The sequence below is a fragment of the Lygodium microphyllum genome, chromosome 16 (genome assembly GCF_053477565.2).
Source record: "Lygodium microphyllum isolate KBCC chromosome 16, Lygodium_microphyllum_v1.1.10, whole genome shotgun sequence".
In the NCBI taxonomy this organism is placed as follows: domain Eukaryota; kingdom Viridiplantae; phylum Streptophyta; class Polypodiopsida; order Schizaeales; family Lygodiaceae; genus Lygodium; species Lygodium microphyllum.
This window is the reverse complement of record NC_141150.1, coordinates 7,486,138-7,506,972: the sequence shown is the minus strand read 5'-3', so window position 1 is coordinate 7,506,972 and position 20,835 is coordinate 7,486,138. Positions and strand designations below refer to the sequence as shown.

General features: G+C 42.0%; 1 protein-coding gene across 1 annotated transcript in view; it reads left to right on the top strand.

Annotated features, from left to right (window-relative positions):
• LOC148022500 (uncharacterized) overlaps positions 1 to 20,835 on the top strand; it is a 42,482-nt gene that overhangs the window by 20,127 nt on the left and 1,520 nt on the right. Inside the window, exon 2 of the mRNA XM_087695472.1 lies at positions 20,717 to 20,817. Coding sequence (XP_087551598.1) covers positions 20,717 to 20,817 — 101 coding nt within the window. The remainder of the gene's footprint in view (positions 1 to 20,716; positions 20,818 to 20,835) is intronic.

The window sequence follows — 20,835 nt, the reverse complement described above, 5'->3', positions numbered from 1 at the left end:
TACACTCTAGGGGGATTTGTTGTGTTTTACTCATGCCTAGGCTCACATAGGAGTGTTGGTGATCTGCAGTAGGACTGTGGGACACTTTTTACTCTTCGTAAGAGAGGTTTTTCCCCCTAGTCATATTACTCCTTGATTATGTATTTATGTTACACAGTTTGGTCACTTATCACACATTATACACTTCATGTGTGAATGGACCTTATTACACAACCCTAAAGTTTAAGGGTTGTACTTTTGTATGTTTTACACACGGTTTCTAATCCAGTGTTGAGTTGTGTCTATACTCTCCCTCCCTCTACTGTCTACACTCTACGTGTTGAGCTATTAGCTGCCATCTCTGATTTAACATAATCGATGTTTGTCTCATTACATTCCTTCTTTTCCCTTTTAAAGGGATCGGGTTGTGTCAGAATGCAGCTATGCGGAAGCGTAAGACTGAAAGAGAGAGAACGTAGAGAGAGGAGAGAGAAAGAGACAGTGGAAGACGAAGATCTGCTGTATACAAAGATATGCAGATATATACACAGGCGCAGTGCGCTGGACTGCATGTCTCCACCTTGATGATGCAACCTACTGTTCACCTCGAAGTCCGTTATAGTTTGCACGATCTCCTGTCTGAAATCTGCGAACAAAGACGGAGTCTGCACGTATCTCCAGCCTGGAACCTGCGTACAGAAGTGTGTAGGTAGACTGCTGAAAAGTCGGCTATAAATAGCTAGAATCTGGGCGCCAAATAACAGCAGGTCGGCTGCATTAAATGCAGCCGACTGTACTGAAGTAGGTCGGACTGCCACGTGGCAGTCCGACTGTACAGTCCGATTAGCTCTAATCGCTAACACCCCTGCTTAGAGCCTGGGTGGGGCAGAAGCCTGAGGGATCTGGAATGTCTCCGAAGTAGAGCCTGGGGAAGTGCCTTCGTAAACAGATCCGCAAGATTGTCCTCCGTCTTGCAGTACTCCACAGTGATGGTTTCATCTAGAAGCTTCTCTTTGATAAAATGGTATTGGATCTCTATGTGCTTCGTCTGGGTATGGAAAACAGGATTCCATGCCAAGGCAATGCAACTCTCATTGTCACATTGCAGCGCAACTCTCATTGTCACATTGCAGCAAAGTGGGACGAGTCTGGGGGCAGCTAAGCTCCTCCAACAATCTCCGAAGCCACACAGCCTCACATGTGGTGGAAGACGCGGCTCGATACTCCGCCTCAGTAGACGAAAGGGCTACCGTGGGCTGCTTCTTGCTACTCCATGAGATAACACCTGCACCCAAGGTAAAACAGTAACCTGTAGTAGACCGCGTGTGGTCCACATCATCAGCCCAATCCGAGTTGCTCCAACCTGCAAGTATAAGACCTGAACCACCGGTGCTTGCTGGATAATGAATCCCTAAATCAGATGTCCCCCTCAAATACCGAAGTATCCTCTGGGCATCCTGCCAATGCACCGTCTGAGGTTCACTCATGAACCCCGCCAAGAGCCCAACAGCAAAACAAAGATCAACTCAATGATCCAATCAACTGACGATAGCGGGAAGCATCCGCCATGGGATTAGTTGAATGGGAAGTGGCCTTCGAGTTCGGATCCATAGGAGTAGAAAGGGTCCGACAATCCTCCATCGCAAAAGAAACCAAGAGCTCCTGTACATATCTCTGCTGAGAGATGAAGATCCCCCTCTGAGACTGATAAATCTCATGGCCCAAGAAGAAATGGAGTAGACCCAAGTCCGTCATCTCGAACGTCCGATGTAAAGTTGCCTTCGTCTCTTTGACCTTCTGTGCATGATCACCTGTGACAATCAAATCATCAATATACAACACAAAAAGCACACAACCAGCCTTGGAAGTGTGTACATAAAGTTGCGGATCGGTCTTGGAACGCTGATATCCGAATTGTGACTGAAGGAACGAATCAATCTTCTCGTTTCATGCACGCGGAGCCTGCTTGAGGCCATACAAGGCCTTCTTCAACCTGTAGACTTGCCCATCTGAAGATCCAAAGCCAGGAGGCTGCTCTACATTGATCTCCTCCTTCAAATCACCATTGAGGAAGACCGACTTCACATCCAACTGGTAGACAGGCCATCTCCTATGGCTAGCCAAAGCAAGAACAGCTCGAATAGTCGCCATACGAGCAGTGGGGGCAAAAGTATCATGACAATCAATCCCTGGGCATTGTGCAAAACCTTTAGCAACAAGGCGAGCCTTGTGCTTGTCCAAAGAACCATCGCTAAGGTACTTGGTCTTGAAGACCCATTTGACGCCAATCACCTTCTTATTCGGGGGGCGAGGCACGAGTGACCAAGTGTCATTCCTCTCAATAGCCTTCAACTCGGCTTCCATAGCTTTCTTCCATGGTGCGGACTGTAAAGCCTCCTTCACGGAGGTGGGCTCTCGATCCTGCATAACACGGGTCATCAAACAATAGTTAGAGCAAACAAGGTCTGTAGAATGTGCCTGGTGCCTTCGTGATCGCCACGGACCATCCTGCGGTCCCCACTCCTGAGGGACCCCCTCGATCCCTGAATCACGGAGTGTGTCACGGGCCCAACGAGGAGGAGGCCGGACCTCTCCTCGTCTCTCTCCATCAGCTGAAGACTCTGGGATATCCACCGGTGTTAACTCCCCGGGGGTGACCGGTGGAACAATAGACTTTGTATCAGAAACAGAATCAGAATCAAAAGGCGCGGGCTCCAAAGGAACTGTCTCGGGAGCCCAACTCTCCCCTGGATCTCCAAGAATGGGATGCTCCTCACCCGCTTCTATGGCCGGAACCTCCACGAACCCCACATCTCGATTGGTGTACACATCCCGCTTGACGGGATCATACAAACGATAGCCTTAGGACTGAGAGTTGTAGCCAACAAACACCTGTCTTCGGGAAGCTGCTTCAAATTTATCACGATGAGTCTTGGGAATGTGAACATAGGCATCACACCCAAAAACCCTAAAATAAGAAACATCGGGCTTAGTCCCAAAGTACGCCTCAAAAGGTGTCATCCCATCAACGGCCGAAGTGGGGGATTGATTAAGGATATGGATTGCAGTAGCCACAGCCTCGGCCCACAGAAACTGAGGTGTTTGTCGGTGCTCCATCATGGTGCGCACCATCTCGATCACACTTCGGTTCTTCCATTCAAGAATGCCATTTTCTTGAGGAGTGTTGGTGTTAGCAAACTCTTGGTGAATACCTTTATCTGCACAAAAACGAGCAAACTCATTAGAAACAAATTCACCACGCTTGTCAGAGCACAAGGTCTTCAATCTCCGGCCCGATCGGTTTTCCTCAAAGAGAAGCCAATCCTTGAAGTGGAAGAAAGCTTCTAACTTCAACGCCAAGAAATAGGCCCATGTCAACCTGCTGTAGTCATCTACGATCAACATGAAGTACGAGCTTCCTCTCAAGGACTCGTTCCTCATAGGGCCACAAAGATCTGTAGATACAAGCTCCATCGGTGAAGTAGACCGTCGCGAAGCTTTGTTGGGAATCGCATCCCTATGCTGTTTCCCATGAATGCAGGAGACGCATGGCTGCTGGCTCACCACTATGTCCGGCAACCCTCGAACAAGTTGTCCACGTGACGCCCTCCGAAGATAATCATAGTTGAGGTGACCAAACCGAGCATGCCATAGCGCTGACTGTGTCTGAGAGGTAAGAAGAAGAGTAGAGAGGGCGGTAGAAGACTTCAATTTGTAGATGCCGTTCTCCTCATATCCTAATGAGAGAACCTTCCTTGACCCACGATTAAGGACTCGCACCAAATCACTGTCAAACTCCACCAAAAGTCCAAGGGAACAAATCTTATGAATTGACAGTAGATGATACCCTAAACCTGGTACATGCAAGACCTCTGAGGTATGGGTACCACCACGTCCATTTGGAATAAGCTGCATCTCACCCCGTATTGCAATAGACACCGAAGAGCTATCTCCAATGAGAATCTGCCCACGCGAAGGTCGCAACTGGGCAACACCATCTGATGAAGGAGTGATATGCCGAGAGGCACCACTTTCTACGATCCACTCTCGAGCCTGGGGAGCTGTCATCATAGCATCAGAAGCATTCGGTGTAGAGTCCTCAATGACAGCTAGATGAAGAAATGCAGCTGATGAGGGTGCAGCCACCGCTCCAGAATCCTTTGTGTCCTTCTTATCTTTGTCAGGGAATCCTTCTTCCAATGGCCGGTCTTTCCACAAATATGGCATGTGGATTCTTTGTCCTTGTCCTTGTCCTTGTCCTTGTTTGACTTGTTATCCCCCTTCTTCTTCTTTTGGTCCTTCCCCTTCTTCTGAGAGGCTTGACCTGTCAGTGCCTCCGACTTGGAAGCATTTTGTCGCTTCAGTTGTTCCTCTTGGTCCAAGACCATAGGAACCAACTCTTCCCACCGAAGAGTGGACTCTCGCCCCGAAGCAATAAGTGCGGAGTAGAAAGCACCGAATCGTGGCGGCAACTGGGACAAGAGTGTGATCGCCATGTCTTCGGAGGAAATCGGCTTCCCCGCATTCTGAACTGGCATCTGAAGCTGTCTAAGCTTGTTGATGTGCTCCCACAACGAAGAAGACTTGTTCACGGACAAGGTCCGCATCTGCACCTCCAAAGAAACCCGCTTCGTAAGGGTCATCCGGTTATACATCTGATCAAGCTCCAGCCATATCTCCACCATCAAGTGCTTGATGTGAGCTATCACGGCTATAGTACAAGACAGAAAAAGAAAGGAACGAATCCGGGCATTCAGTTTGTCCCAGTGAGACTGTGCCTTGGCCAACTCCGCACGAGCATCGGAAGAGAGTTTGGACTCATTTCTCACCGAGGGTCGGTCGATCTCCTGTACAAGCTCCGCCAAATCGTAGGACTCAAGGATGGCCAACATCATCTCGCGCCAAATGCGGTAATTGTCGCCATCGAGCTTCTGATCTGCGGGAAGAGCCGGTAAGACAGGCACCTTCCGGTCCATGATCGTTTGGAACTCCAAGTCAATCTCTGTAGACATCTGCACCTGTAATGCTTTCACAAACGTAAAAGCAGCCCCCTCTGACTTTGAAAACGCAGCCTGCTAGGGCTCTTCCGTGTCTCGAAACTTCTTCACCCGCCGGAGGCGATGAAAAAGCAAAACCTGCACTTGAAAGCTGAAGACTCAAACTTCCTCCTCGTCAAACAGCAGTAAACAGCAGCAAAACCACCACCTGGACTCCTTTCCCGCGCACCCATGCTCACTTCAGCCTTGTTCCGAGGCGCAGCCCTCTTGCTTGCCCTCAAATGCTGAAAACGCAGCCTTGTGTCGTGATGGAAACTCCTCTTCAGGTTGGTTCTTCACTCAGTCAGCCCTTCTACACTGCTCTGATACCATGTCAGAATGCAGCCGTGCGGAAGCATAAGACTGAAAGAGAGAGAACGCAGAGAGAGGAGAGAGAAAGAGACAGTGGAAGACGAAGATCTGCTGTATAAAGTGTGCTGTATACAAAGATATGCAGATATACACAGGCGTAGTGCGCTGGACTGTGTGTCTCCACCTCGATGATGCAACTTGCTGTTCACCTCGAAGTCCGCTGCAGTCTGCACGATCTCCTGTCTGAAATCTGCGAATAGAGACGGAGTCTGCACGTATCTCCAGCCTGGAACCTGCGACAGAAGTGTGTAGGCAGACTGCTGAAAACTTGGCTATAAATAGCCAGAATCTGGGTGCCAAATAACTCCAGGTCGGCTGCATTAAATGCAGATGACTGTACTGAAGCAGGTTGGACTGCCACGTGGCAGTCCGACTGTACAGTCCGACTGGCTGCAGTCCGATTGGCTCTGATCGCTAACAGGTTGGAATTGAAGAGGCAACATCCTCATGGCTGCGGGCACAAATGGAAAATGGGGAATGTGTAGCTCAGCTAACTACCATTGCATTTCTTTTACTTGAGCTTGAAGAGTCGCTACAATGTGGACAAATCTTTGTCGGATCTGAAAGAAGAAAAGGCTTTGGGCTGTTGCTTGTGCGTATATTCGGGTTTGAGAGAAGCCGGAGTGTATCCTCCATTTGTTAAGGTTCAGTGGGAATGAGTGCATCAAAGGGTGATCCTTTGTGAGAAGATATGATATCATTGAGAGGAGAGGTTTTGAAGAGATAGAAAGAAATGATAATTTAGAGCTCAAGGAGTTTAGTAAGTTGGTGTGCCTTTGACACATAGCCCTCTAACATGGCATAATTGCCATTGCACGAACCGTCCTTTCCTCCACGTGGAGGGCAGAAAAACATTGAGCGTGGCTAGTTTGTTTTGAGATGATTGACTAAGTCAATCCTAGACTTGACGACGATTGATTGCCGAATTGACTCGACAAGTTTGACTATCCTTGCTTGCGATGTTTCATGTTAGTCGGACTGCTCTCTCTTTGCTTCTTCATCCATCACCATCCGACTGGTGTTGGACAATTAGAATACTTCGGCATTGTCGACAGCTAGCCCCATTTCGTAACCACACATGAAGTGCGTCCTATCACATCAAATAACCACATCCCTATGCTTCGATAATTATTTAGATTTGATTTCTCTCTCCTCGACAGTTTATGTGCCTCTCTCTCTCTCTCCTCGATTAACTAGGAGTCGATCTCTTTTCTTTCTGTGTCAACAAAAGCTCTCTCCCCTTGATGCTTAGCATTCACATCCATGTTTATACTACCATTTAATCCTAATGTTAAGATTAAAATGGATGCTAACATTAAATGTTAAAGAAACAATAACATTTGATGTTACATCAACATTAAATGTTTCAATAGAAATTAGTGTCAATCAAGACTCTGATGCTTATCTAGGCTACAAGATTTTGGCCTTTGACAACGGTCTACCATAGCCTTGGAGTGGCAGCTCCTCGGACTTTGATCATCAGAACCGTTGATAATACTTGTACATAAGTATCGCCTCAACACAAAAACTTGAGTATGAGTATGACACTTGGAAGCTAGCAGAATCCTCAAGCTTGAGAGCTAGCAACACTTTGGGTCACGATCATATTTCATGGGTTGGTGTCTCATACGACAAACAAACACCATGCCAGTATATGGATGCGTCAACCAATGGGCCAAGAGTCCAAGAGTGGTAATTGCTCAATGAATGTGCACAATAGGGCTTTGAGTTTGGTAAATTGGACTCAGTTGCCCTAACTGTGAAGTCGCACTAAGTCACTTTGTAACCACTATGACAAATGCTAATAGCGCCCATCCAGATGCCCAAGGACATAACACCTAAAGAGGAGAATCAACATGTTTGTGAGCAACTTCTCAAGCTGGAAAGAGCTGAGAAGCCTAAAGAATTCAAGAAAAGAAGTCCTTTTATTTCAAGGAGACAAACTATAGCAATGAAAGGAGTCGATTAAGAAGTCCAACTACTTCCAAGAGGCATAGTGAAACAAGTGAAAGGTCTCGTTCTACTTAAAGACAAAGAAAGAGATTACATCAAAGTCCATTCTTTTCTTCAAAGTCATTTGGTGCCTCCACTTGATGGACCCTCATCAAGTGGCAAAGAGTCACACTCTTCTTATGGACGATTGCATCATCGACAGAGGTGTCCACATTCTTTACCCTTGTCTTCATCTTCATCCCGATCAACCACTTCATTATCTTCAATCTGATCTAGTTGTTGTGGACAAAGGTATAAGAAGAAGTAAACTAAGTCATTATCTTAACTTGAAAAGAAAATCAAATCCAGTATATATTATTATTTTTTAAATCCAGATCTTTCTCTTAAGTTTATTGGTCAATTTCAAATCTTATATATTCATAACAAGTATAAAGAAAAAGAAAAGATTAAGTTTCTAGCTCTACGTTTGACCGATCTAGCTCACACTTGGTGGACGGGTTTGGAATATGATTATGTTGCTCCAAAGTCTTGGTGATCCTTTGTTCGCATGATACAAGGCTTGTAAATAACCTTCCTTCTTAAATAAATCCGATTGAGCACTAATTACATCAAACATAAAATTTACATAAACTAAAAATGCAAATGTTACCGCTTAATCTTTGACATTAGACATTGGGTTGGTCCCAAAACTAGCGCCCCTTGCAGTATTTCTTTAACTTGTATTACTAAAGGTTGAAGTACACTGAGATTTAGCCAAGTGCTAGCTAGTGGAGCTCTTCTATCTCCTTCCTGTGAAATGTAGTCAGCAATCCTATCAATGTACATGCCAAATAATGTCGGAGAGAGGGGGCATCCCTGCTTCACCCCAATGGTGGAGTAAATAGGTGCTAAAAGACCCTCAGGTGTCCGGACTCTGCCCACAACTCTCTCATACAGTGCCAAAATACCCCAACTGAGCTCTTTCAGTACTCCCATGGTATGCAATCTATTTATCAGCCTGTCCCTCAGTACTGTCATTAGGAGAGAGAGAGAGAGAGAGAGAGAGAGAGAGAGAGAGAGGGGAGTCGACACCACATTGAGAGGGGAACCGGCCCCTCCTTTTTAGGAATTTATTGAAACAAAACTATAGGCACCAAATGCTTGAACCATATTTAAAAGGGCTGATTTGTTGCAATTCTGAAAACTAGGGTTTCGACTAATTTTTGTAAACTTTGAGCAACAAGTTGATTCTCTTCCTTAGTAAGCAGCTTGAATTAGATGAAGCTAAGTAGAAGGCGTTTCTTGGATGAGAGATAGATAGGAGAGTACAAAGCACGCGGCTGAAATTTCAGCACGAGAGCTTGTTTCAAATGAAGAGAGAGATCTCTAATATATAGGTGTGTGCCTTGGGTGCTTAAAAGTGGAAAGTAGAGGCTACAAATGAAACTTGAAATTGACAAGTGTAGAGATAAGTTGTAGGGACACTTGTCTCTTCAAAATGACACATGTTCTCTTGTAGATACCATATGTTACTTTTCTAGAGAGAAACTTTCAAACCTTCTACTCTAAAAATCTCTCAAATGGTTAATAAATTGAGATAGTTGTTGAAGACAAAATTGTTTTTTGCGAAATTTTGGAATCTTTTGATATAAACAGAATTTTCATTTGAGCAACTACCTAAAATAGTAACCTCCTAAATTTTAGGAGTTGCGAAATTTAACTTTTGGAGAGCTTCATTATATAGGTTCACTGGTTCATGGTTTGTTTTTTTGATCATGAGCATTTGGTTTTACTTTCTGAAACCGCTCATTATATAGGCTTCTAGTCAATGTGACTATTTGAGTGTAAAAGTCTTAGTTATCCAAGTTTTTTGGTCAATGTGACCGCCCGACTAAAACTTTTAACTTCTCTTGAGTATCTCATGAATGACGATCCAAGTGTAATTATAAGGTGTTTTGGCCATTGGCCACCATTAACTAGAAAGATGAACACTTAATTATATCTTGAAATACTTAAATAGTACAAATCGCCTTTCAAAGTACATAAGTATCAAATTGATTTGGAATCATTGAGCCAATATGTCTTGGTAATAATTGATATACAAAAGGTTTGTTACAAATTCCACCCCAAACTTAATGTTGGCTGGCTAGCCCCTTGAAACTCTTTAAAATTTCCATATTTCAGCTGTTGAATTTCAAGTTCTACACCCCAATTTTTGAGCATCCTTTCCAAGTTGACTTATTAGCATAAATTCTTCAATTGCACCCTGTTGGGATTGAATTTGACTGAGACCCCTTGAGAGAAGCTGAAATTGGTTGGGAGAATGGAAAGAAAGCTGGAGAGAGAAATTTTAGAGGTTGATCCAAAATTGATTGAAATTTAAAGCTACCTTGCTGATTAATTGCAGCCCACCACTAACAAGGGTCCCACATGCAATCACCTGCCCTTATGGGCCCCAAACTTGCTATTATTTACTTGTAGATAGCCTTTAGGGGCTGTGACCTGCCTCAAATGACATCTTGACCAGCTAGGGGCAGCTCTTTTGACAGCCTTCAATGGCTGGGCTGATCACCAATGGTTGGAAGAGTGTAGTAACAACTCTCTCTCTCTCTCTCTCTCTCTCTCTCTCTCTCCCCCCCCCTCAACCTCTCGGCCTTTACATGCCATTTCAACTTCTCCCATGGGTCCTATCTCATCTTGTCTGATGCCTAGATGGGTTTCCATGTCAACAGAGATGAAGTTAGCTCATGTATCATTATCAAAGAAAATCAATGCATGTTGATATCTAATTTTGCTCCATGCTCAGCACAACTCAATAGCATAATCATTAGGTTGATCATTAACAATATCTGGCACCAATTCCATTGATGTTTTGGGCTTGTTTTCTTTAGAATCTCCTTGATTTTTTGATTTTCCAACTTGCTACCTATTGGGAGAGTTCCTTGCAATGTGACCCTCTTGTTCACAAATAAAACATTTATTTGTAGCTGTCAATTCCCTATGTTGTGCCGATGTTTTTGAGCACTTTCTTTGCTATTATGGCCTCTTTTCAGGTTGATTTTCAGATCAGTTTCTTTTCTTAACCTTAAACCACTTTTTATTTGGTTTCTCCCCACTCTCTAGGCAGCCCCAATCCTTCCCATGCAGCAAAGCATCGGCTTTAGCAGCAGTCTCTATGAGTTGAGACATGCTAGACTTGATGGATTTAATGCAAAAATCCCCGATTTCTTTTGGCAGCCCACAAACATATTTTTTCACTTGTTCATGAAGGGGTACGGGGTGATGAGAAGTAATAGGCAACAATGCATCCCAAAACTTCGTATTATATTACTCTAAATTCTTACATTCCTTAGCATCCAGCTTATTTCAAGTTGTCGTGATGTTGACCTCAAAGGTACTTGTTAACCAATTCGATGCAAACATTTGCTTGAATTGTACACATGTTGGCCGTGCTCTACCTTGCATCAAAAGAGTGGACCACCATTGTAATGCATTCCCTTTCAGGAAAGTGGTTGCCTTTCGAATTTTCGAGGACTCGGTATTGCCTTTCGAATTTTCGAGGACTTGGTGAAGTCCTCCCTCAGATAGGCTGTATCAAATTGTTGAATGAAAGTCAAAGCTTTTAGTCTATCTCATGCACCACTGAAGGACTCAAACTTATTGGTTTTTCACCCTCATCATAGTCTTTTGTTGCCCTTTGGGTGTCAAGTTGTCATACATTGATTATTGCAAAAAGGGTGCATTTGTTGAATTTACATTGGTTGGGAGAATGGAAAGAAAGCTGGAGAGAGAAATTTTAGAGGTTGATCCAAAATTGATTGAAATTTAAAGCTGCCTTGCTGATTAATTGCAGCCCACCACTAACAAGGGTCCCACATGCAATCACCTACCCTTATGGGCCCCAAACTTGCTATTATTTACTTGTAGATAGCCTTTAGGGGCTGTGACCTGCCTCAAATGACATCTTGACCAGCTAGGGGCAGCTCTTTTGACAGCCTTCAATGGTTGGGCTGATCACCAATGGTTGGAAGAGTGTAGTAACAACTCTCTCTCTCTCTCTCTCTCCCCCCCCCCCGGGCCCCCTCCCTCAACCTCTCGACCTTTACGGTCCCATCTCATCCTGTCTGATGCCTAGATGGGTTTCCATGTCAATAGAGATGAAGTTAGCTCATGTATCATTATCAAAGAAAATCAATGCATGTTGATATCTAATTTTGCTCCATGCTCAGCACAACTCAATAGCATAATCATTAGGTTGATCATTAACAATATCTGGCACCAATTCCATTGATGTTTTGGGCTTGTTTTCTTTAGAATCTCCTTGATTTTTTGATTTTCCAACTTGCTACCTATTGGGAGAGTTCCTTGCAATGTGACCCTCTTGTTCACAAATAAAACATTTATTTGTAGCTGTCAATTCCCTATGTTGTGCCGATGTTTTTGAGCACTTTCTTTGCTGTTTTGGCCTCTTTTCAGATTGATTTTCAGATCAGTTTCTTTTCTTAACCTTAAACCACTTTTTATTTGGTTTCTCCCCACTCTCTAGGCAGCCCCAATCCTTCCCATGCAGCAAAGCATCGGCTTTAGCAGCAGTCTCTATGAGTTGAGACATGCTAGACTTGATGGATTTAATGCAAAAATCCCCGATTTCTTTTGGCAGCCCACAAACATATTTTTTCACTTGTTCATGAAGGGGTACGGGGTGATGAGAAGTAATAGGCAACAATGCATCCCAAAACTTCGTATTATATTACTCTAAATTCTTACATTCCTTAGCATCCAGCTTATTTCAAGTTGTCGTGATGTTGACCTCAAAGGTACTTGTTAACCAATTCGATGCAAACATTTGCTTGAATTGTACACATGTTGGCCGTGCTCTACCTTGCATCAAAAGAGTGGACCACCATTGTAACGCATTCCCTTTCAGGAAAGTGGTTGCCTTTCGAATTTTCGAGGACTCGGTATTGCCTTTCGAATTTTCGAGGACTTGGTGAAGTTCTCCCTCAGATAGGCTGTATCAAATTGTTGAATGAAAGTCAAAGCTTTTAGTCTATCTCATGCACCACTGAAGGACTCAAACTTATTGGTTTTTCACCCTCATCATAGTCTTTTGTTGCCCTTTGGGTGTCAAGTTGTCATACATTGATTATTGGAAAAAGGGTGCATTTGTTGAATTTACATTAAAACCAACACCAAACAGGTCATTTGCATGACCAACATTCATTCCTTGAGCCCTGTAAGCATTTGGGGGTATAGCTGCAAATATCAAACATGCTACTTTGTGCCCCAAGCATCAAGCCAATGCTGCCATACATAGGGTTTTGTATATTTTCACCCATATTCGAATACATTGGGCCTTGCACACCATGCATTGGTTGTTGCATACCATAGGGATTTGTGACATACATTCTCGTATGCGGTCCTTGTCCAACCATAGCATGAAAAATTGTGCTTCCACCAAAATATCCTGGCTACCCTATCATAGCATGCATGCTCGGTTATCCAAAGTCCATTGGATTGGCACTTCTATAATGGCCTTGCATTTGCATTTCTTGCTCCGTAGGTACCAACTGTTTTGTTTCATTACCATCTTTGGGAGCTTCAAATGAAGGGTTTCTTCTTCTTCTTACTTTTATTGTCCTTCGAAGCATTTAAAAATCGGATAAATTGAGGTTTCTTTGCCAATTCAGCAAAGAAATTTGATGTTGTCCTCATCCGATTCTTGAATTGGTTATCAAATTTCTCTTTACTTTACTTGTCATCAGCCTCCTTATGTCCTAAAGGCCGTGTATCTTACCTAACAACAACATTTTCAGCTTCTTGTTCATGGTTTGAGCCTTGTCCAAGGTTAGGCATTGTAATTTCTTCATTTCCATGTGAATGTTCAAATTTGAGAGGCATCATTATTGCTTGAGTCCATCTCACTGTATGAAGATATATTGCTGTAATTTCTCAGCTGAGAGTAAAAGTCAGCACTAGCACAAAACTTTGGCTTGCAATGAAGTGCCTTGGGCCAACCAAATCAAGGGATTGAGTTGTATCCTTCCAATGGAACCATGAAACCAGCCTTTCTTCCATGGATGGTTGGTAATTCCTTGATTATAACTTAGTTATAACAGTAACATTTATTACAAAACTGAGAAATGCAAAACAACTTACAATCTTGGACAATGGACATCTCGTTGGGCCTAAAATTGACGGCCCTTTCAATATTTCTTTAACTTAATTGAAGATGAATAATGTACAATGGGATTCTTCCAATCCTTTTTAGTATTCCAACTCCTCTTGCTATCCAAAATGACTAGTAAGTCTTCATTTTGATTTGTCTCTTGATTCGAGCAGTCTATTGCTCTTCACCCACTTTGATGGAGATGGAAAATGTCCCAAATTCATTGATTTATTGGTCTCTCCACGTGAATTTGTGTGAAAACAACTTCAATCCAATTGAATCCAAGACTTGGAGCTTCCAATTTTTGGCATGCTTCCCAAGGTTGGTGCTAAACTCGAATTTTTGGTGTGGATTAGTGTTTTATAGCAGAGAAATCTGAAATTTTACAGTCTTTGGTGATCTCAATATTGTAATCTTCGGAGCAAGGTTGAAAGATGAGAGAGAATACTGAGGAGAGAGAAAATTCATACTTTCTTCACGAAGAATTGAAGAAAATCAGTCATTTACTGCTATTGCCTTGTCTCAATAGCTCGTAGATTCAAAGAACTAAAGAAAATCAGTCATTTACTATTGCTGCCTTGTCTCAATAGCTTGTAGATGTTGTCGCTTGTTCTCGATTGGTCTTCTCCTTTCCCTAGCTGCCTCAAAAGATCCTTCAATGGCTGCAAATTTGACCAACAACATCCCCTTTCTCTCTCTTGTAGGCTAAATATACTAAGATTTCTCTCTCTAGCCTCTAAAGACGTTTTTCAGTCTTGCGTGGGTATTTTTGCTAAGTGGCATCCTTCCTAAATGGTTTTTCTAGTACTATCCATAATTAAAGATTGATTTTCAGTCTTTAAAGATTGAAAATTAATCTAATAATTATATTGGTGCCCATAAAAATAATATGACTAGGCAATGATTAAATTGGCTAGGCAACTTTCATTCTCGAATGTCTTTATGCCATCTTCGACTATCAGATTGGCGTTAGGTATATCATTAAACGCCACTTCTTTAGTGTCACCAATACAACTTACACTTATGGCCAAATGAATGACCTAGGCTAACAATTGGCACCAGATACCGCAAAGTACTTGTGCAATATAACTTATAGCAACTTTTGCCTTTGACATCTTGTGATTTCCTTGGGTCTCGGACTCGTAAATTTACTTTAACTCTAGTTACACCTCACATGTGCAACATTTACTTAACCATGTGATTAAAAATTAATCCACATGCTAAGTGAGGTTTCCAAAATACATGTTCTTATAACAGATGCCCTTATCTTTATGTGTTTCGATTAGAGTTGATTTTGGATTAGGCTTTTTTAGGCTTAGTAGGGCATAGAAGGTCCAGAGCATTGCTTAATGCTCAGTGGAAATGTTGCATCTCCACTCCCTTGGTGAGTGATTGATAGCTTGACTATGTTGTAGATCTCGAATGTACTTGGTTTGCATCTAAGGTAGTGTATGCTAACAATATTTCTGTCATTGGGATCACTATTCAGTGTACTAGTTACTTGACTTTGTATGTAAATGTGTATGGTTTGTACCTAGGCTTTAAAACTATACATTTGTAAGGTTACTAGCATGTATGGAATACATAGAATGTACATTTTGATTTGATGTATATTTGCAAGGGATGTATTGAATATATAGATAAAATGCAATGTACATTTGTAGGTTATGCAAGAGAAGTACAATTGTATAAGTTACATGTGGTTTGTGGTTGATGTATGTCTTACATGAGTATCATGTAGTACATCATTGCGATGACGCACTGGTTATGCTTAGCATAATGTCTTGGTGGTTAGAATGGTGTTGGCTTTTGGTATGTGGATGTATCCCTTATGGTTTTGACGGTGGTTATGGTTCATGCACGTGGATCGTAACTGGTTTAAGTGATTGAAATTTCAAACATGCAGAGAGCATGGGTATGGTTAAGCAATAGGTATACATGTTTGACTATGAGAACATTGCATTGCAATCGAGGACGATTGCAAGGATGTTGAGAGGGTGGTTTGTCATGAGGACGTGAAATTTTATTGCTTTGCTTAGTATTTGATTAAAATTCAAATCAAATGTGCCAATGTGACTTGCATATGTAAGGTGCAACTTAATTATTGTATAGTGTGGGATCTAGGATCTTGAGATATCAATTAATATCAAAGGCAAAAGTTGTAATAAGTTATGCTTAATAGGTACTAAGTGGTACTTGATGTTAAATTTGGACCTAGACTAATTTATCAGACACTAATATCAATGATGTTATTAGAGACTAGGCATTAATTAATTGATTAATGCTAGTCTAAGGGTCGATAACTACTTAGGGATACTTGGAAAACAAATTGGCTTAGCCAAAAACTTATTTGCTAGTGAAATTATTTTTTAAGCTATTGGAATAATTGTTAAATTAATTTTCTAAATTAATAAGTTGGATAATGTTGAAAAATGGGATTAAAAGGCTTGCACTTGGCAAAACTTGTCTATGTAAGTGGGAGAAATGCTTTTGGAGGTTAGTGAAAATCTATTCTAGCCATTGTGAGAGAGAAGGAGGTCATTAGGGAGTAAGGAGATGTTGTCGATGTGATTTGTAGTCATCGGGGACCATTCCTATAGCAAGTGATAGTTGTTTGGAGCTCTCTAGGAGCATACGATAGCAACCCAAGGTCCCTTTGATATATGTGATAGCATATACAAGAGGGGGGCAATAGTCTTTATAGTGGTTCTAAGTTGTAGGTGACAGTTTCTATGGATGTTTGAGCAGGGCATCAACAGTTTTTCAGCAATTCTCACAATGAAATTCTAAACTTTCTCTCTCATTCCCTAGCTATCTCAACAAAATCTAGCCATTTGAGTCATCCTGAATTTGTCTTTTAAGGATTAAGGTGAAGACCAATGCTCGAGTAAACCAAGGGGCAAATGGTTTGAAGGCTTATTGGTTTTATGACAGCAAGAGATACTTGGATAAGTGGACAAGGTTTTATTGAATCTCAGTTGTACTCCATTCATTTGTAACAAAAGTTAAAGAAATATTGCAAGGGACGTTAAATTTGAGGCCAAGTTGATATCCATTGTCCAAGATTAAAGTGGTAAAGTCTGCATTTTCAGTTTGTGTGGATTGACTACTTGTTGTAATTAGTGTTTAATCAGGTTATTTACAATCCTATCCAAGGAGAAAGACTGGTGTCATGGTGCTTGTGACCAGATTTTAAGTATATTAGGGTTGGTTTTACAGACATAAAGGATTAATATCTTAAAATGTGGGTTAGATTTGCCAAAACAAACAGTTACAATTAGTAAGATGTCATGACCATGAAATGTTTGTATAATGTGCATGTGTAGGCTGAAAGCTTAAAATGCATATATCTTTGAATAGAAAGATTTCAAAACTTGCTAGACTTTAGTCAATGTGAAAGGAAAGTCTCTCTCTGGATCCTTTGCATCTGTATATCTATATAGATGAGGCTCACCTTCTCCACCTCACCACCCTCTTACAGTTGCTATTTGGCTCTTGACGGTTAGAAAGATGACCGTATCACTTGCACTAGAAAGCAATAGAAGGAGGGGGCAAGCGAAGTCATTTGCTCAGTCTAAAGAATAAGATTTATTTCGAGTGTTGGCCTTGACCTTGGCGGAAGGATTTGAGTTGGTGGTGTTGGAGGGTGACTTCTCGGAAGAGTTCGTATCCTGCTTTTTCTTCTTTCTCGAAGCTCGTAACTCCTTGCAATCCTTGCACAAATGTCCCTTCTTACCATAGTGATACCACTAGGACTTCGATGACTTTTTCTTGTCACCCCTCAAGCTACAATGATGCCTCATGCTCAAGGAACATCGAGGACATATGTGTAAAGCTCATTGGTGTCTATGATGTCTAGGCCTGCAAAGCATTGGGCACTCCATCAAACTTCGAAGGGAGCTTGTAAAGCATAGTCTCAATGAGACAAGCCTTCAAAAGTGTGAACTGCATGTGCCGAAGCTGATCTTGTACCTATGTAGCACGAAGTAAGAATGATTGGATAGTATCCTTAGGCTCGAACTTCATTTGTTGGAGTTGTCCATAGAGGGTAACAGCAGCGCATGGTTGAGAGAGGCTCGTATAACATCTGAAGCTTCTCCCATACTACTAAAGCTGCCTTGCAAGATGTGATTGCTGGTAGAACCTCTTTAGAGATACATTGGAGAAAAGCAGAATATGCACGGGCATTATTGGAATCCCATGTAAGCATAGCTTCCTCATGGTTTCTTTGTCCCAATCATTTGGAAGAGGAATAGGAGGTTGGAGACGCTCAATGGCTCTAGAAACCATGTATTGCAATTGCATCTGCACAAACCATACTTTCATGATAGTACTTGTAAGATAGTCAAGACTATGAAGTTTATCATCAGTAGAGTAGCATGGAGGGGCCATTTGGAGAGGAAAGGATGAGAAGATACAGAATAGAGAGAGAGTAAGCCAATCACAACATGGATTGCATGGAGGATGAGTTCACATGCAGTGCCGAGGAGCTGGTCAGAAAATGACTGCAAAATATGAGAAAATCAGGGTGAAAACAGTCAGCAAACTCTGTTAGAAGGCTGCAAACACGACTACCCAGCCTGCACAAGCATGAAATGCTGAAAACCCAGCAACTGCAGGTTCAAACACAGACAGACAAAGCATTATATGCAGTCTTTCAGCATTAAAATAATGCAGAAATAAAAAATGCAGGCAGCTGAAAATAAACGCAGGCTACAGGGGCTGAAAATCTGGCGCAAATCAGGGACAGGCTGCCTAGGATGCAGCAAACAGTAGGATGCTGATCAGCAGCAAGTACATGTGAGGGCAGATTGTTCACAGCAGAAAACAGCACCTAGAGCCCGAACACAGACGTTTGATGCCATGTTAGAAGTGGGCGCAGTGATGGGAGCGTAGAAGATTGCTGTTATAGACTGCCAGGGTTGTCTCTGTACATAGTATGGATTGATCTGTACGGTACTGTACCATATGTATTTGTATGATTTAGTACGTAAAAAAACTGGCACTTTTTGGCTACTCTCCCCCAAGGCTACAACTTCCTTTCTTTCTTTATCCTTTATTTCTCTTCTTTCTTTGTTCCTTTTGTCTCCCCCAAGCCTCTCTCTCTCTCAAGCCTTTGCCTCTCTCTCTGGTCTCTCTCTCTCAACCTTCTTTCTCAAGCCTACTCTTATTTGTATGATCCGAAATGTATAATGTATCCACTCCCATCTATGTACCATACTGTAGGTATTCATACAATTTAGTATGAAAGAATTGGCCCTTTTTGGCCACTCTCCCCCAAGTCTATAACTTTCACACCCTCTTTTCCTCTCAAGTGTCTCTAGCTCTCTCAAGCCTCTCTCTCTCTCTCTCTCTCTCTCTCTCTCTCTAGTCTCTCTTTCCTAACCTTCTCTCTCACAAACCTACTCTTGTTTGTATGATCCTTCATGTATGATGTATCCACTTCCATTTATGTACCATATCGTACGTATTCATATGATTTAGTACGAAAGAGTTGGCCCTTTTTAACCACTCTTCCCAAAGTCTACAACTTTTTTTCCTTCTCTCTCCTTTCTTCTTTCTCTCTCTCAAGCTTCTCACACTCTTTTTCTCTCAAGCCTTATTCACTCACACTCGCTCACTCACACACACACACACACACACACACACACACACACACTCTCTCTCTCTCTCTCTCTCTCTCTAGCCTCTTTCTCAACCTTCTCTGTCAAGCCTACTCTTATTTGTACGATCCTTCATGTATAATATATCCACTCCCATCTATGCACTTGTAACTTGTAGTAGGTAACAATAGCGCATGTTGCAAAAGCGGCAGAAGGTTTTGGTGTGTTACCCTTAAGTATTCATCCTATTTACTCTAATAGCATTGCTTATTTAGACTTTAAACATTTATTCTATTATCTGTAGTCCAAAATAATCTAGTTAAATTTTCTTCGTACGAATATCGTACCGCACCTTATAAAATCTTAAGGTACCATTTAGTACTGTATTTTATTTTACCATACCATATCGTACCTTTTGCACTTGACAACTTAGATTGCACAACACAAGAAAAGAGAAAACATAAGAAAAACACAAGAACACTGTAAAGGGAGAACTGAGAGATATGCTTGAGAAATGGAATCCATATATCAAACACAAGACAGTCGCGTACAATAGTGAGTCACTGGTCGTGTGGGCACTGACACAAGCTCCCTCTCTCCAATAGGACCTATATTGAGAATCTGCAAGTGAATGATGATGGAGATTGAGGAGGAGGGAGCAAAATATATAGGCATAAAATAATGCCAACGAAATAATAGGTCAACTAGGATGTAGTCGACCAAGATGCAGTGGGCTAACAATAAATGGTCTAAATCAGGAGGGAGCAAAATATATAGGCATAAAATAATACTAACAAAATAACATGCTAGCAATGATGCAATCCGCCAGCAATAAATGGTCTAAATCATCATAATGATGACAAATAAAAATACCTAAAATAGTATACAGTGTCCAGTCCACAAACACGCATGCCTATACTCATGAGTTGACTAAACTGCTAACATCCTTTGTCTTCCGGTGCTGCTTTCCGTCATTAGCTTGATCTAGTGCCCTCAGTGATGCTTTGGGCTGCGTGCAGGGACTGATCAGTCCTCTTTGTACTCGGCTTTTGTTTGGAGTTCAGTGCAGATTTTCTTCTTCCATTGTCTTCTTTCACTATTGTCTTCCTCTTCCCTTCTCTCTCCATGTTTGTGTTTGTGCACACTCTCATAGTTTGTTTACGCAATTCGTTAGTCAATGATAGAAGTGGGAAATGGTGTTGTAGGCCAGCGGGAATTGCTCTATCCTCCTCTCTTTGGACATATTTCCCCCTTCCCCTCTTTTTTCCCATGCCTTAATGACTTGGCGTTTCTGTTTTCCTCTTCTAAAACATTGATGTTTATGTTTCTGTATGTGTCCCTTTTTGTGTTTGTGAGTTTCCCTCAATTATAGAGTCAATTCTTACAACTTTCTAATGCACGTCTTCATTTGGATCATTCCATCCTGATTCTTTGAACATTGTGGATGATGATATGGGAGTCATGTAGATCAGTTTAGACTACTCAGTAAGTGTTGGTATATAGAATTGACATCTTTGGCTATTAAAGCAAGACAGCTGACGTATGTTTGTCTCTCTGGTGGTTTAGGGGTTTAGTGTGTCAATTGCGGTATTTTCATGCTTATGATCTATTCTTTCATGATGAAGTTTGAGAAACAGCAACTGGAAACCAAGCGGTCCCTGCTGGCAAAGGCTTATGGTTCAGCTCTCCCATTGAGAATGGACATAGAACGACAGATTCTTGCAAGGTATTACAGTGCATGCTT